Source organism: Brienomyrus brachyistius, chromosome 17 (assembly GCF_023856365.1).
Source record: "Brienomyrus brachyistius isolate T26 chromosome 17, BBRACH_0.4, whole genome shotgun sequence".
In the NCBI taxonomy this organism is placed as follows: Eukaryota; Metazoa; Chordata; class Actinopteri; order Osteoglossiformes; family Mormyridae; genus Brienomyrus; species Brienomyrus brachyistius.
In genome coordinates this window covers 19,528,324-19,545,492 of record NC_064549.1, presented here as the reverse complement: position 1 = coordinate 19,545,492, position 17,169 = coordinate 19,528,324, and the positions used below count along the sequence as shown (strand labels likewise).

Genomic DNA, 17,169 nt, shown 5'->3' with positions numbered 1-17,169 from the left:
GAAGATCTATTCACATTATAAATAGCTGCATTTCTGCGTATTCACATGGTAATTAGACGAACAACGCAACAGGGAAACATCAGATACATCCCCATCAGCGCCAAAAGGGGGGGCGGGTGTGGCCAGGTGTGAATGGCTCATGCATACACATGAATGTTGCTACATATTCAATGAAAGGAGCCCAGAAATAATGACATGAGTTAGGTTTTTCTTATTTATCCAACTGAATGTTGTAATGACACCATTTAGTCATCTTCATGTAGCTAAGACTTTGGTGATCAGATATAAAGATTGTAATACCAAAACAAATATATAAGAAATTATTTGCCATGAATTAAGTTTATGATATTGAATGAAATGTGTGACCATGCCCCAGTCAATACAAGTGTATTCCCTACCCTTAGACTTCAGAGGGTTAAACGAGGGTAAACCAAAAACTGTGCAGGGCTCTGGACCTCCAAGACTGGAGTGAAACCCCTGCCCTAGATGATGAGGAGGTCTATGCCATACATGCCCTCCTGGACTCACGATGGCGACAAGGCCGCCTGCAGTACCTGGTCGACTGGAAGAGTTAGACCAGAGGAGTGAGCCTGGGTCCCCATGGTGAACATCTTGGACCAGGAGATGATGGGAGAGTACCATTGTGAGCACCCTGATAAACTGGGGCTGCAACCCTGAAGCTGCCCCCATCATTCTCTTTCCCAACCTCCAGGTGGTGGCCATCGGTTGAAAAGGGGAAAGGTCACATGATTTATTTTTTGCGGATTTAACCTCATTTTAAAAACGTTAATACTTCCGACAATTGACGTTTTGAAAAGACAGATTACAGATTTAGTCAGTGTTTTTTAATGTTTCTAAAATATAATTTCAGCGAGTTATGAACTTAATTACACGAAAAAGATACATGGCATTGCCGAGGATGCCATCGACTCCAGAGGGTTAACACACCTGATTCAACTCCGTGTGTTAAACTCCCCAGCAAATCAGATTGGCTGCAGCTGGGGATGACTGCTTAAAAGAGCTTGCCCACGCTTGACAAACACTGCATACATAGTAAAATATAGAAATAAAATGAATAAAGATGAAATATAAAATAATAAAATAAGTCATCAGTCCAATTTATAATATTTACAATCATATGAAAAAGTTTGGGAACCCATCTCAGCCTGAATAAAAATGTACTCTACTTTCACCAAAAAAGATAATAGTGGTTATGTCTTTAATTTCCTAGGAACATCTTAGTACTGGGGTGTTTTCCAAACAAAGGTTTTTAGTGAAGTAGTATTTAGTTGTAAGAAATTAAATCAAATGTGAAAAAGTGGCTCTGCAAAAATGTGGGTACTAAGGTAATATTATTGACGGTGTCCGCTGGAAGTTTGAGCTGGTTCTGGATGAAGTTTTTAACTGTGGCTTCTGGATCCTCTTCATTCGCCTCTGGGATACCAGCAAAGATAGGGTTATCCCTCATACTACGCGCCTGTAGATCTATAACGGTTTCTTAAATTCTTTTATTTTCTTCTGAGAGTTGGTTCATTCCATTCGTGAGGGATTTCACCGATTCTCTGAAGAGCGTGTTATCCGCCGTAAGCGTTTCAACTTGTTAGTTGAACTCTAACCTTCTGGGAACTTGGGGTAGGGAACAGACTTTCACTGACTGGGGCATGATCATACATTTCTTTCAATATCATAAACTTAATTCATGGCAAATAAATTATTTCTTATATATTTGTTTTGCCATCACACTTATCTTAATTTTAATGTACTTTGTAAATATGTCAGATTTATGTAAAATTTGTAATCTGACATCAAAGTATAGACATTGCAAAATGCACTTTGGAACACTTGCAGAAACATTATGAAAGTACATAGTAAGCAATGGTGGAAGTTTGTTTTGATCCCAGATATCTGATCACCAATATCTTGGGTACATGAACATGACTAAATGGTGTAGCTGCAACATTCAGTTGGATAAATAAATAAGATCACCAACAATGACCTTGTCCTCAGAGGGCTAAAGACCCCCATAATTCTTGGAACTCCCTGTGGAGGATTTCCAATAAGGACATACAGTTGAGACCAAAATTATTAGCCCCCCTTATGAAATTACACAACACTCTTGAGTTCTCCATGAAAATGATCGTTAACAAACATTGTTTGTTATATTGGAAACAAATACTATAAAAACAATGACAATAGTCAATAATGTACCCTTTCTGAGCCACAACTGACAACAATCTCAGAGCAGAGTAGTTATTTACTAGGTTGGCACAGGTATCCTGATGGATTTTGGCCCATTCTTCCATTGCAAATTGTTCTAGCAGGTCCGAATTGCATGGTTTCCGAGCATGGACATTCTAAGTTCCAACAAACTTCCACCATTGCTTACTATGTACTTTCATAATGTTTCTGCAAGTGTTCCATCCACAGATTCTCAATAGGATTGAGGTCTGGGCTCTGTGCGGGCCACACCAGGATCTTGGTTTTGGTATCCTTGAGGAACTGTTGGACTAATTTTGATGTATGCTTTGGGTCATTGTCTTGTTAGAAGACCCAGCGATGACCTAAGCCTAGACTACGAGCAGATTTATGCATATTCTCCCTCAAAATGTCAACATAATTGTCTTTTTCATGAGGCCATGCACCCTAACAAGGCTCCCTGTGCCTAATGCTGCAAAACAGCCCCACAGTATTATGCTCCCACCACCATGTATAACTGTGAGAACTGTGTTCCTAGGGTTGAAGGCCTGTCCCTTTCTTCGCCAAACATAAGCAGCATCCATGTGCCCAAACAGTTCCAGTTTACTCTCATCAGACCAAAGAACAGACTTCTAGAACTCATCTTTATCATTCAAATGTTCACGGGCAAACCTCAGTTGGGCTTTGAAGTGCCGCTCTGAGTAAAGGGGTTCTTCTGGGACGATGGCCCTGAAGCCCACCACAAAGAGTCCTCACAACTGTGTTCCTTGAAACATCAACTCCAGAAGAGGTCAGGTCAGCAACAATCATCTTGGCAGATGTCAGGGGCTCCTTGCTGACATCTCTGACTATTTTCCTCTCCAAAGTTCTTGAAATCCTGCGCTTATGGCCACGAATTCTTCTTACAGAATTTGTCTCCTTGTACTTGGTGATGCAATGCAATGATGCAACGTACAGCAGTTTTAGACACTGTAAATCGCTTGGAAATGGCAATGTAGCCTTCCCCCTTATCATGAGCCTCTACTATCTTCTTTCTGACCTCCAGACTGATTTCCTTTGTCTTTGGCATGGTGAGTAACAGTAGTCCTTCTCAAGTGGTCAAGTGCCCTGTTCCTTGGAGTCTTTTTATGCTGATTGTTGTTAGGAAGCCAATTGACTGCAGGTGTTGTTAGGAAGCCAACTGACTGCACAAGTGTGGTTTCAAAGCTGATAGGTTAATTACCGTAGGTGTGTTTTGAAAGCAAACATTCACATGGGGCTAATATTTTTGACCACCCCATTTTTTTTTACTATATTTGATATAAAGCAATCTTAAAAAATGTATTTTATATTACAAAATGTACCAAAAGCTACTAAATAGCACTGGTGAATGTTTGATTATATTAAGTTTCATCAATGCTGAAAACATTGGGGATAAGTTTAGGAAAATGTTCCATAATTCCTGGGGGGCTAATAATTTTGGCCTCAACTGTATGTTCGTTAAAGCTAGATAGACTCCAGAATGTTCGCAAATTCTTGGCCAGGTGAATATGCAACTTCGGGTGAATCCTCAGGCCAGCTCCTCTTGGTAGACTAGAGTACTTTTGCTAGTCATCAGTGTAGTGGTGAGGTTTGGAGCCTTGGGTTTCCCCATGATGATCCTCTCGAAACACTCATTGAAGAAGCTGAGTAAGCTGTCCAGATCCTCCTTAGGCCACTCCAAAGTGGAAGTGTTGATGTAATATAAATAAGTTTCATATTCTTACCTTTTAGGCTGCCTTAAGCTGGCGGAGATAAATAATTACTAGATGTTTTTACAGTATATTCAGAAGCACGCCGCTATGTTAGATACTAGGGCTGTGCAATTAATCGAATTTCGGGTCTCAACGATCACAAAAATGGTGTAATCGAAAAAAAAAACGATTATTCACTTATTTTTTTTTAAGTTATTTTGACCTGCGCTCTGACGCACGCGCGCGCATCCGCACTTTCGCCCTTCCAGAAGCCTGAACTCTCTCACTCTATAGTCAGCGAAGAAGTTGTGTATGTGGCATCTGATCGCATTTAAAAATCAGCGCGAGTGAAGATGGCAGAAAAAGAGCAGCCACAGAAGTCTTTGGGAAACAAAAGAGGTAGAAGCAATTCTGTTGTTTGGGAACAGTTTGGATTGGAAGAAGCGGACGTGGATCAAAAACATATTAGGTGCAAGATTTGCTACGCGGTTGTGTCGGCACCGGTTGGTAACACCACAAATCTTTTTAACCATTTAAAATTTAAACACAGACCGACATATGACCAACTAATAAAGAAACAGAAAGAACGGCGAACAACCCCCACAACATCCTCCGCAACACAGTCATCCATTAAAGACACGCTCTTCAGTGCAACTCCGTATCCATCCAGCTCAGAAAGGCACAAAAAAATAACAGATGCTGTTGCATACTTTTTAGCCAAAGACATGTGCCCTATTAGCACGGTTGAGAATGAAGGATTCAGGAAAATGATAAATGTATTCCAGCCACAAGTTCTTCATCAGCGAGTCTTTAGCACTAGCGGAAATATTGTCTACTGCTTGCATTCATCACTGAAACCAGATCATGTGAATAGGCTGGTGTTTCTGGCTAAAAACCTTTAAGGTTTAGATCTGTAACCCTATCAGCATTTTGGCCATGTTGAAACATGTTTACATAGGCTAAAGTTGAAGTTAAACATATTTGCTGTTAGTTCTGAGCGATAGTGTGCCAGTCAAAAATATTCTTGGACTGAGTTACTGACCGGAATTTTATTGTTAATTATGTTTAAAATGTAGAATGTTGTAAAATGTTGTTTTGAATTTTTCAGTTTGTTAAGGCACATACGTGAGCAAATTTATTTTGGACTAATTTATTTATTATTTTATTTAATATTTATATTTTATTTACTACTTGTTTTCGAAAAATTGTGGAAGTGCACTACATTGTTGATCTTGTTTGCCTTTATCTGTTTTATCTGCCTTAATCTGTTTTAAGGAGAATTCACTGTTCTGTTCAATAAATGCAACATATTTCCAAAGTCAATGAGTAACCGTGTAAAATAATCGTGGTTTCAATCATGACCAAAATAATCGTGATTATGATTTTTTCCATAATCGAGCAGCCCTATTAGATACTACCTCGTAAAAACTCACACCACTTCCTACAGCATAACGCACCTGTTACCTGTGTGGGGGGTTTTTAGGAGTGCGAGCCTTTTCCTTTCGTGAAAAGCGATCTGGCTTGTCAGGTAATTGAGCCATTGTAATAGCAATCTGCTGTAGATAATGGGTCGCTGCCTTTACAAAGTGATGTGACCACTGTAATTGGTTTATTGCTTGTTATGCCCCAAAACACGCCAAAAATGTTAGTTGTGCTTTGTGCTTTATATTTTGTGTTAGATCATCAAAAGAGAACTCTTAGTGTTTGTGACATTGTTAACTTTTAAATATATAAAAATTCAACAATGTCATTTGATGAATTTTCAACCATTTTCTCCAAGTAGATAGCTAAAAATCAGTAACACAAAAATATATAAACTGTTTTTAAAGGTGCCATAGTTATACATTAAAAACAGTCTCAAATCTATGTACCTGTTTTACGCGTACCTTCATGACATAATGTCAGTGGGTGTGCACTGGGTGTAGTGCCAGCGCTGCAGTACATGTGCAGCACCTTACATATTTCGTGAAAAGGGGCCTTTACAGTCAGCCATTACTCAGTGGTTTTGGAACATTATCACAATAAAAAGCACCCACACTAAAGAGAGAACACTGATAAGATCAAGACGTTCCATCAGCTCTGCTACAACAAACTTGGATATGTTGCTGGAAACACATCCAACTTGCCAACTTATGAGACAACAACATTTGTGTGTATGGGCAGAGCGAAGCAGAAGTCCAACTCCTCCAGGATGGCGCATCAATACGTGCCATTGCCAGAAGGTTTGCTACGTTTCCCAGCTCAGGCTCAAGGGCATAGAGGAGATTCTGGGAGACAGGCAGAAACTCTAGGAGAACTGGACAGGGCCATAAAAGGTCCTTAACCCATCAGCAGGACCGGTATATGTTCCTGTGTGCATGGAGGAACAGGATGAGCACTACCAGAGCCCTACAAAATGACCTCCAGCAGGCCACTGGTGTGAATGTTTCGGACCAAACAATCAGTAATAGACTTCATGAGGGTGGCCTGAGGGCCTGATATCCTCTAGTGGGCCCTGTGCTCACTGCCCAGCACCGTGGAGCTTAACTGGCATTTGCCATAGATTACTAGAATTGGCAGGTCTGTCAGTGGGCCCCTGAGAGCAGGCTCACCATGAGCACATGTGACAGACGTGAAAGGGTCTGTAGAAGCCATGGAGAATGTTATGTTATGCGTTTTTTTTTTTCTAAATTTTAAAATTACTTAACATTGGCTTAAGTTACTGGTGATTGGTCTCACATGTCACCAGTAATTGGAATTGGTGTCAGCTTTTAAAAAAATGAAGAAAAAAAAAAAACCTGTGGATCCCTAGTTACGACTAATAAAAACAGGAAAATATTCTTCCTATCATTATATATTTTTTTATAAATTAAACCTTAATCCACTACCTAACCAGTCACTTTCACACAACACAACAGACAAAATGACACAATACATATTTAACAACTTTCACTTACCTCTGGATTTTTGGACTTGGCATAAACCACATCCATAGCCTTACAACTGGCATTGACAGCATGAGCTAGCTCCTGCTCGATGTCCTGGTGCGACTGGGCAATTTCTCGAATACTGAGTACAAATACGAAAAGAAGAAAAAAACACATCATATACATGTCTCGTTGAGCAAAGCAGAATATACGTATTGGTTAGCATACATAGACCAAAGAACTCTGTCTCACCTGTGTATGAAGGCTCCAGCTGCCTGACCAAAAAGGTTGATCTGAGCTGCCTCTTCCTCTGACACAATCTCTGGTGGTAGTGCATGCTGGGATGAAGGACGAGGGAACTCACATTTCTGCTTGTCCTCCCAAGACTTGAGTGTATTTTCAAATGCCTAAGTGATAATAATAGGTTATTTTTTCACATTTACCATCTAATGTTCTTGTGCTGGTTACAGACATTGTTCACAATAAGTAACAGAACAGTGAACAAATAAAAGGGTTTCTTCAGAAGCTATAAATTCTTGAATTGCATTGAAAACTTCTAAATCAAACGGTTAAATGCCACAAGCAAAGAAATACACAAATATGTACTGCAAATTATACACACACACACACACACACACACACACACACACATATATATATATATATATATATATATATATATATATACATACATACACATACAGTAACTCCATTACATTCGCAGACTTGACATTTGTAGTTTGTTATCCGTAAACAATTAACTGGGAATATTTTTGGAGCTTCCTGAAAGATCAAGAAAACTCACAGACGACATGTAATCCAAATTCAATACTGAATGTTTTTTTCAAATCACATAAAATCATATAAAACATAAATACTGTATTACTGATAAATAATATTTGTTAGTGTAAGTGTCTATTATATGTTTAGTATTAAAAGTCTTGGCTTAGGTATTCCGTGCATCTTTGTTTCGGCAACTAGCTGCACTTGCGTATTACCAATCTGTATGACTATGGAATCTTGTGTATATTGTAGCAGTTTTTAAACTTTTCATTGCTGGTAATTTAGCATTTTTAATAATGGGTGCAAAACACAGTGCTTCAAGTGTATATAGTAGTAACTTTGCACAAACGGTGTTATAATATATATCGTTTAGATCAGGGGTTTTTGAAACTGAGAGCTACTTCATTGGTGTATATACACAAACACACACACACACACACACAGAGGTTGCACAGGTAGTCCAACTCCTACAGGATGGCATATCAATACGTGCCATAGCCAGAAGATTTGCTGTATCTTCCAGCACAGTCTCAAGGGAATGGAGAAGATTTCAGGAGACAGGCAGTTACTCTACGAGAGCTGGACAGGGCCGTAGAAGGTCCTTAACCTGTCAGCAGGACCGGTATCTGCTCCTTTGTGCAAGGAGGAACAGGATGAGCACTGCCAGAGCCCTACAAAATGACCTCTACTGGTGTGAATGTCTCTGACAAAACAATCAGTAACAGACTTCATGAGGGTGGCCTGAGGGCCTGACATCCTCTAGTGGTCCCTGTGTTCACTGCCCAGCACTATAGAGCTTGACTGGCATTTGCCACAGAATCCCAGAATTGGCAGGTCCGCCACTGAGGCCTGTGCTTTCAACCCATTGTCAGACCCTACACTCATGCAATAGGTCCTGGTTTCCTGCTGGTGCGCGACAATGCTTGGCCTTATGTGGCGAGAGTATGTAGGCAGTTCCTGAAGGATGAAGTAATTTATAGCATTGCCTGGCCCCTGACTGCTGCAATGAAATTTCAAAAATGGACTAGCTTGCCGCATGATTTTTTTCACTTTGATTTTCGGTGTGTCTTTGATTGGCTGTTGCTGTAGCGGATCGGCTCCTTCCAATGGTGTCTGATGTCACTCCTTTCAACGAGCGCATTATGAGACTCAGGCTAATGCACTCCTTGGGTGTCTTGTCTATTGTCTCAGTGTATGCTCCTACTGCAGAGAGTGATGTCTTGTTGAGGGAGACATCTTATTTGCAATTTCACTCGGTGGTTGAAGGGTGCCCCTGAGGAGACACTCCTCTGGTCATGGGTGACTTCAATGCGACCACTGGCACTGACAGGGCTGGCTATGAGGACTGTGTCAGTTCCCATGGGTCTGGAGACAGGGGTGAAAGTGGCGTCATGTTCCTTGACTTTGCAAAAGGTCAGGGGCTACGAGTTGCTGGATTCTGCTTCCAACACTCCAGCCAGATCGTTGTACTTGAGACCACCAACACCAATACTGGTGGTGCGGTGAAGAAGATCAATCACATCCTTGTGGGCAGATGCTGCAGGCTACTGCAGAACTGCGGGGTCTACAGAAGTGCCCAGTTTGTGAATTCTGACCAAAGACTTATTGTTGCTATTTTAAAGATTCAGCTTAGATCCAGTAGGCTACCACCGACTAGGTGAATGAGGCTGAACTTAGCCAGACTACTAGATCAAGCTGTTTCCGAGTTTGCCCACAATTTGTGTGAGGAACTTGCAGATTTGGGTGTGACTGCTGACTCTTATGTGATGTGGGAGACCTTCCGTAATAAGACCCTGAAGGTTGCCAAGGGTTGTGTTGGTGTTGCCAGTGTTCCCAGAAGGAGGTGTTTCATCTCGGAGGGCACCCTGGATATTATCAAGAGGAGTCACAGCGCACAACTTGGTGGCAACTCCAGTCTGTACCAGGAACTGAGAAAGATGGTTGTGAGGGCAGAGAAGGAGGTATTTGTTAGACAGATCTGTGAGCAGATAACATACCATCTCTGGTCTAGTGACCCATGTCCTACTTACAGAGGAATCGAAGTATTACAGTCAGGGCAGGTGATGGAATGGTCCTTACGAATGACACTGCAGTTGTGACCCACTGGGTCAGCTACTTTGAGCAGTTGTTTAAAGCTGACCCTTCAGCTAGAACGTTGGACATCTCTGGGTCCACAGTTCTTGAAGCTGATCCTCCAATCAGCTGTGAACCACCCAATATCACTTAGATTGCACGGGTGAATCAGCTGGTGGTAGGGAAGGTCACAGGGATCTGTGGTATCCAGGGTGAACTTCTCCAGTTTGTTGGTAAGGCTGTCCTCCTGGCATTGCAAGCAATCTTTGCCTCCATTTTGGAGTCAAGCATCATCCCAACTGACTGGGAAACCTGTCTGAAATGGGAACGGTGATCTCCAGGATTGCGGAAACTACAGGTGGATAACACTGATTTCAGCGCCATGTAAGTCCTTGCTATGGCTATCCTTACCAGGATCTGTGATCACTTGCTTGCATGTCAACGACCGGAGCAGTCTGGTTTTACAACTAAGAAGTCTACCAGCGACCGTATCCTTGCACTGAGGGTTCTCATCGAGCGGAAGTGCAAATATCAGCAGAGGTTCTTGCAGCCTGTTGATTTTCGTAAAGCCTTCGACTCAGCTGATCGAGTTTCCCTGTGGGATATCCTGAGTCTTTTGAAATCCCCCCGAAACTGCTGGACATCATAGCCGGCCTGTACACTGGTATTGTGAGTGCTGTGCACAGTGCTGGGAGAACCTCTGCATTCTTACCAGCTGATTCTATGGTTCGCCAAGGGTGTGTTCTTACTCCTACTCTGTTCAATGCTTGTATGGGCTGGGTTTTGGGCAAGGTCGTAGGGTCCTGCAGCTGTGGGGCATCCGTTGGTGAAGAAAGATTTACTGATCTTGACATTACGAATGATGCTGTGATCTTAGCTCTAATCGAGGCTCTCAAAAGACTGAACTTAACTGAGTCTGAATGTCTGGGATTGCAGGTGTCCTGGATAAAGACCAAGATCCAGGCATTTAATGACTACTTAGGCACAGCCATCAGTAGTATGTCTGTCTGCGAGGAGAATGTCAACCTTGTAGAGAGATTTACCTATCCCGGCAGCAACATTCGTGACTCTTCCTATGAAGTCAGCATACAGATTGGAAGAGCATGGTGGGGGGGGGGGGGTCATGAGGTCGCTGGAAAGGGGTGTATGGCACTCCCAAATTAGAATTCTAGGCATACCACAGCACTCAATGCACAACAACAAAAAGTGTCCTCTGCATTTAACCCATATCTGATGTCGTGACAAAGCAGGATGCGGCTAATTTAGCACTTGGGGAGCAATGCCTTGCTCAGGGTACCTAAGTGGTGCCTTGCTGGTCGGGGATTCAAACCTGCAATCTTTCAATTACAAGTGCGCTTCCCTAACCATTAAGCCACCACTGCCCACATATCCCGATATTTTTGCAAGAGGATGAAGGCCCAAGTCTTTAGAGTCTTGGTGCTCCCTGTCTTGCTGCATGGCTGAGAGACATGGACTCTATCCAGTGAGCTGACATGAAGACTGGATTCCTTTGGTACAATGTCTCTTTGGAGAATCCTTGGGTACTGCTGGTTTGACTTTGAGCTGAATGAGTGGTTACTAGAGGATTCCTGATTGAGGCACTTCACCTGCATTGTGAGGTAGTGTCAGTTATGGCACTACAGCCATGTGGTGCATATCCCTAAGGGTGATCCGGCTCGGAGGATCCTCAAGCGGCTGGACCAGGCGAAGGGGATACCCGCAAAAACCTGGCTACCGCAAATGGATGGTCATTTCCGGAGGGGGAGACTGGACCGTGTATCTGCCCGGCAGATTGCCGGCCGGCATCCTGAGGAGTTTCGCTGTGTGGTGCGGCAACGTATTGCATCAGCACATGCTCCCCGACCTGACCTGACCTGTAGGAGGCTTTGTTTTAAATCTGTTTATATTGGCCTGCATTCATTTTTCCTTCTACTTTGTGCAGAGGTCCAGTGCTTCATGCAGGCATACACCCCAAAAACATCATCGAGCCTCCGCCATGTTTGACCATGGGAATAGTGTTCCTCTCCTTATAAGCAGAGTTGTTTTCTCACCACATGCACCTGTGTGAATTATGACCAAACGATTCAACTTTGGTCTTGTCAGAACACATAATCTTGGTCCAAAATTCATCTGGTTTGTTCAGATGCTCTTTAGGATACACTAAGCATGCTGCCTTGTGTCTGGAAGTAAGCAATGGATTCCTGAATATTTTTATCCCACGCATTCCAGACTTTTGCAGACTGCACTTGACTGTGTAGATATAGACCTTTATTCCTTTTGCTCCTAAGGACTTTTTCAGGTCCACTACTGTTTGTTTTGGATTCTTACATAGCTCTTGAACAATTCTCCTACAGAATTTTCAGTTACTTTTCTTGATCTTCCACCAAGCCATGCTTCCAGTCTCTGTGGTAATCGCAAACATCCCATACAGTGTTTATCATCATATTGTACAGTGTTTCTTTTCTATGTTCTTTTCTATAACCATATTTGCCCAAGCAGATTAGGCCTACTAAACAACCAAGTGTGTCAAATGATATTATATTCAACTTACAATATTTTCAGCTTATGATGAGTTCATCAGAACTTAACCTCATCATAGGTTGAGAAGCATCTGTATATATATGGCTGGAGAAGTCAGAGAATGTATTAAATGTACTACAGATGCTGAAGGATAGATGCGAAATTCTTATAATTGTCATTTGACTAATTTTCTGTCTCAAGAGTCTGTCGTGTATGTAGCATGATACCCACCCTGTCTCTGGTAAGAGTCTGTGTACGGTTCTTATGGATGATGCGGATGTAACCTGGTGGCTGTATCCAGGCCTCTCCATCCACTTGAACTGGAACACCCTCATCCCCAAGAATGGTGATCTTCACTGTCCGGCACTGAAGAGGGCACCAGAGATCAGCGAGCATAAGACCAATCCGCCTTGCGCCCATAGACCTGCTGGCTGTAACCACGTGTGCACTGACCTGTGCAATACGATGGTGTTGGAGGTTGATAACTCGTGATACAGCCATCTGCATGCTGCCAAACACAGCAACAACTTCCAGGATCTTGTCATCAAATGAAGGAGCAGTGAATGTCTGAATAGCAAAAAAATGGCATTAAATATTGGAAAAACTTCAAAGTCAATGTTAGATCAAAGTAAAAAGATAATCTTAAGGTAAAAATGAAGAATAAAATTTTACAGAAAGAGGAGATCACTATGCTTCAAATAATTTTGACTAGCAGCTGAACTGATGATAAAAGTTCACGCTAACTTACAATTATTAAATTTCAGTTTTTCAGATATTGTAAAATGTAGAGCTAATTTTCTGAAAATGTAGACACAAATTGTGGGGTCAGTAATTACATCATCCTCCTTGGTGCCACCCCAGAAGTTAGTTCCACCAGCATAGCTTGGTATGTTGAGTACAGCAATGCCCTGCAGGCTGGGGAGTGGAATGGGTCTTCCGTCACACTGTGGACATATAGCAAGCTTGGTTGAATATGTAAGAATTAATGCACAACAAGCCGTGCGTTAATCATTTATAAACACATAGCCATGAGGTGAATAACCATGGAGTATGTTGAAAAAACATTTAATGCTCAGCTTGAAGTACATTAACTTGCAATTACAGGGGCATAGGACCTGCGGGGGACATGTACCCACCCAAGATATAATTTGACTTAATTTGAAATAAACCTTTTCATTTAAATTATTAAGTTGTTTCCTTCCCCCCAATATCAAATGTTCTCCTACAGTACTCCATTGCATGGTTACCACACATTCGGCTTACTCATTCAGAAACATTTTTTAATCAGAGTATAGCAATTAAACTTCTGGGATATTGATCTGGTCAGTTAAGTAGGAGAGGGGGTTGTTAATCAGTTTCAGCTGTTTTGGTGTTAATGAAATTAACAATGGGTGCACTAGAAGGGCAACAATGAGACAACCCCCAAAACAGGAATAGTTTAACAGGCGGAGGCCACTGACATTTTTCCCTCATCTTTTCTGACTTTTTTCACTAGTTTTGCATTTGGGTACGGGCAGTGTCACTACTGCTACCATGAGGTGATACCGGGATTCTACAGAGGTTGCACAGGTAGACCACCTCCTTCAGGTTTGCTGTATCTCAAGGGCATGGAGAAGGTTCCAACTGTCATGCCCTGCTCGTCCGATTCTCCCGTGTGCCACGTCCCCTCACTACGTCGTATGGAATCCCCGTGTTACCAGCCATTTCACATTGTTGTTAATTAGTTGATTCTTGTTTGTTTTGTTTCCCCAGGTACCGTCATGCTCCCGGTCTCGTGTCTTCGCTCCCCTTAGGTGCACCCAGAGTGCGGAGCCCCTGTCCCCGAGGAGTCCTGGACTGTTGGACCACTGCTACTCCTCCCTTAGTGGAGTTGGAGGAGGAGCTCGAGACTGGTTATTGACATGCTATTGTTTGGTCCTGCTTGTCTGCCTGTTTGATTAAACCACGAGTTCACCTGATTCCGTGAGTCTTGCTCCTGTTTCCTTGGTCAATGTTCCCCTCGATCCATAACAGAATGACCAGACTGGAAAAAAAGACTTTCCCTCAGTGAGGCGGAATATCTCGACTTGGTCGACGAGGTAATCTACTGGCTCGGACAGCCCAAGGTTAAGGAGGACCCCGTGACGTGAGCTATTGCTTTCCGGTCGAAGGAGATCATAGACCATAAAAATTTGACCTGGATGAGAAGCTGGGTCACTGAGGATATGATCTGGCAGGCGAGCATAAACTGTGGCTTTCCTCCTCCCTTGCCATGTGAGCTGCTGGACCTCGCAATGCCAGCTCGCAGAAGAAGGAAATGGAGTGACAGATGGGAGGTCATGCTGGGCATCTTCCTGGGGGCCATCTCGATTTCCGCTACCTCACCTGCAGTATGTCGGGAGGAGCCCCTCACGATACTCAACCCAGCGGTGCTTACGCACGAAGCCCGTCTGCCCGCTGCTTTGCCGCCTGTCCACCGCTTCGTCTGCAGCTTGTCCCTTCCAGGGGATGTGCCTGGCCTTAAAGGGGGCCAGGTATATTGTGTATAGTGAGAAGTTTTGGGCTGAGGCAGCAGCCTTGAGGGGTTCCTGTGTTGACTGTGAGCTCAGTAGAGACCTTATTCCCCATCCTTACCACCTTTGGTCTGTCCATAAAGAAGTCCAATATCCAGTTACAGGTGGGTGTTGGTACTCCCAGGTCTACCAGCTTAGCAATCAGCTTCATTGGCCTGATTGTATTAAAAGAGGAACTGTAATCTAATAAGAGCATGCGTGCATATGTCCCACTTGTGTCCAAGTGTTGCAGTGTGTAATGAAGTTCCAGAGCCACCGCATCATCCACTGATCTGTTTGGGCGGTAGGCAAACTGCAGAGGGTCAACTGTGTCTGGGATGACAGAGTTTATAGAACTTAACACCAGTTTTTCCAGGCACTTCATGGCAACTGAAGAGAATGCAACCGGCCTGAAGACATTCATTGTGGAGACGTTGTATTTTTTAGGGACCAGTACTATAACAGAGGACTTGAAGGATCGTGGAACTATTTCCTGTCAGAGAGAGTAGTTAAAAATGTCCATGTACACTCCAGCTAACTGTGCTGTGCAGGCTTTCAGAACTCTCAGAGACACTCTGTCTGGTCCCACTGCTTTGTGGGGGTTTTTGAAAGGGGAATACACGGATGGTTTGAGAGGGAATGCAGATAGTACTGCACCAATTAATATAGCTACTAACATCTCTGCGTAGTCATGGATGTTACTGTTGGCTTCTTTGAAGACATTCATGTCTGTTGCCTGCAGACAGCCCTGCAAGTCTGCCAGTGCATTTTCAGTCCATCTCCTAACGGTTCTAACTGTGACTGGGTTTGCTTGTGGTATAGGTAGGCTGTAACAGGATTGCCAGGTGGTCAGCCTTATCAAAATGTGGTTTGGGGACAGCAGCATAAGCATTTTTTATATTACTGTAGCAATGGTCCAGGGTATTGTTTGCCCTGGTAGGGAAGTCTTGGAGAGATTACAGTGATTAAAGTTACCTAAAACAATGAAAGCAATATCTGGGTATTTGTTTTCATGTCCACTGATCATGATGTGAAGTTCACTGAGTGCGATGTCCTCAATTGCAGAGTAAACAGCACTCAGTATAACGCACTGCAGTTCTCTCGGTAAATAAAATGGTTAACACTTTAAAGTAATATATTCCATGTCTTTAGAACAACACTGGGATATTACCATAGTGTCCATACACCAGGACTGTTTTATGAAGATCGCAGTTCCTCCCCCGCGAGTTTTTCCGCACTCTGTAGCATTGCGGTTGGCTCAGAAAACTGTGTATCCTGCGGGTGTCACTGCTTCATGGGGGTCCTCTGTCCGAGCCACATTTCACAGAAACAAAGTACGAACAGTCCTGAATATATCTCTTTGCTATTTGGCTGAGGAGATTATCCATTTTATTTTCCTGCAATTGAACGTTAGGAAAGAATATAGCTGGGAGAGCTAGCCTTCCCTTGCTAACTAGGTGCTTGAGTCTCCGCTCTTTACTTCCCCACCTGCCATGCTTCCTTTTCAGCTTTCAGGAAAACCCCCTGCTCTGACCTGTCTTGGCATCACTCTGGTATGTAGATGTAGCTCCGGGAAGGAATCGAGCATGGTGAGATTAATTTCTCCTCCATGACTAAATGTACCTACTGTAGCTGTGTTAAAGTTTCCCGATTGTACTTAATATGAGCCCTTGCATACCAAACATGAAATGAAAGAAAAGACAGAAACAAATATGAAACTATGTAAAGTCTAACTCTCACAGCTCCGCGGCTTGGTATTTTATTTGGCATTTTTTGTGTTGTAGCAGGACTGACTATTTTTATGTTTAAAAACTGAAAACACATCTATTGGTAGAATTATTATTGAAGGTTTTGGTGGTATTATTGTAACACGGCATAGTTCACAACTATTGTTCGCTTAATGGTTAGGGAAGCGTGTTCGTAATTGAAAGATTGCTGGTTCGAATCCCAGACTAACAAGGCACCACTGAGGTACCCTGAGCAAGGTACCGCCCCCAAGCACTGCTCCCCGGGCGCTGAATTAGCTGCCCCCTGCTACACACGTGGACAAAATTGTTGGTACCCTTCAGTCAATGAAAGAAAAACTCGCAATGGTCACAGAAATAACTTTAATCTGACAAAAGTAATAATAAATAAAAATTCTATGAAATTTAACTAATAAAAGTCAGACATTGATTTTCAACCATGCTTCAACAGAATTAATAAAAAAAAAAAACTCATGAAACAGGCCTGGACAAAAATGATGGTACCCCTAGAAAAGACTGAAAATAATGTGACCAAAGGGACATGTTAATCCAAGGTGTGTCCACTAATTAGCATCACAGGTGTCTACAATCTTGTAATCAGTCAGTGGACCTATATATAGGGCTCCAGGTAGTCACTGTGTTGTTTGGTGACATGGTGTGTACCACACTCAACATGGACCAGAGGAAGCGAAGGAAAGAGTTG

General features: G+C 42.7%; 1 protein-coding gene across 8 annotated transcripts in view; it reads right to left on the bottom strand.

Moving 5' to 3' along the window:
• LOC125711306 (diacylglycerol kinase delta-like) overlaps positions 1–17,169 on the bottom strand; it is a 118,240-nt gene that overhangs the window by 9,496 nt on the left and 91,575 nt on the right. For all 8 annotated transcript variants that reach the window (XR_007382986.1, XR_007382987.1, XM_048980091.1 and 5 more), the window contains 5 exons: positions 13,027–13,134; positions 12,644–12,757; positions 12,422–12,556; positions 7,067–7,221; positions 6,845–6,956 (listed from right to left, as the gene is read on the bottom strand). Coding sequence is in view for 6 of the 8 variants with exons in the window: in XM_048980091.1 (XP_048836048.1) it covers positions 6,845–6,956; positions 7,067–7,221; positions 12,422–12,556; positions 12,644–12,757; positions 13,027–13,134 (624 nt within the window). In the remaining 2 variants the exon portion in view is untranslated. The remainder of the gene's footprint in view (positions 1–6,844; positions 6,957–7,066; positions 7,222–12,421; positions 12,557–12,643; positions 12,758–13,026; positions 13,135–17,169) is intronic.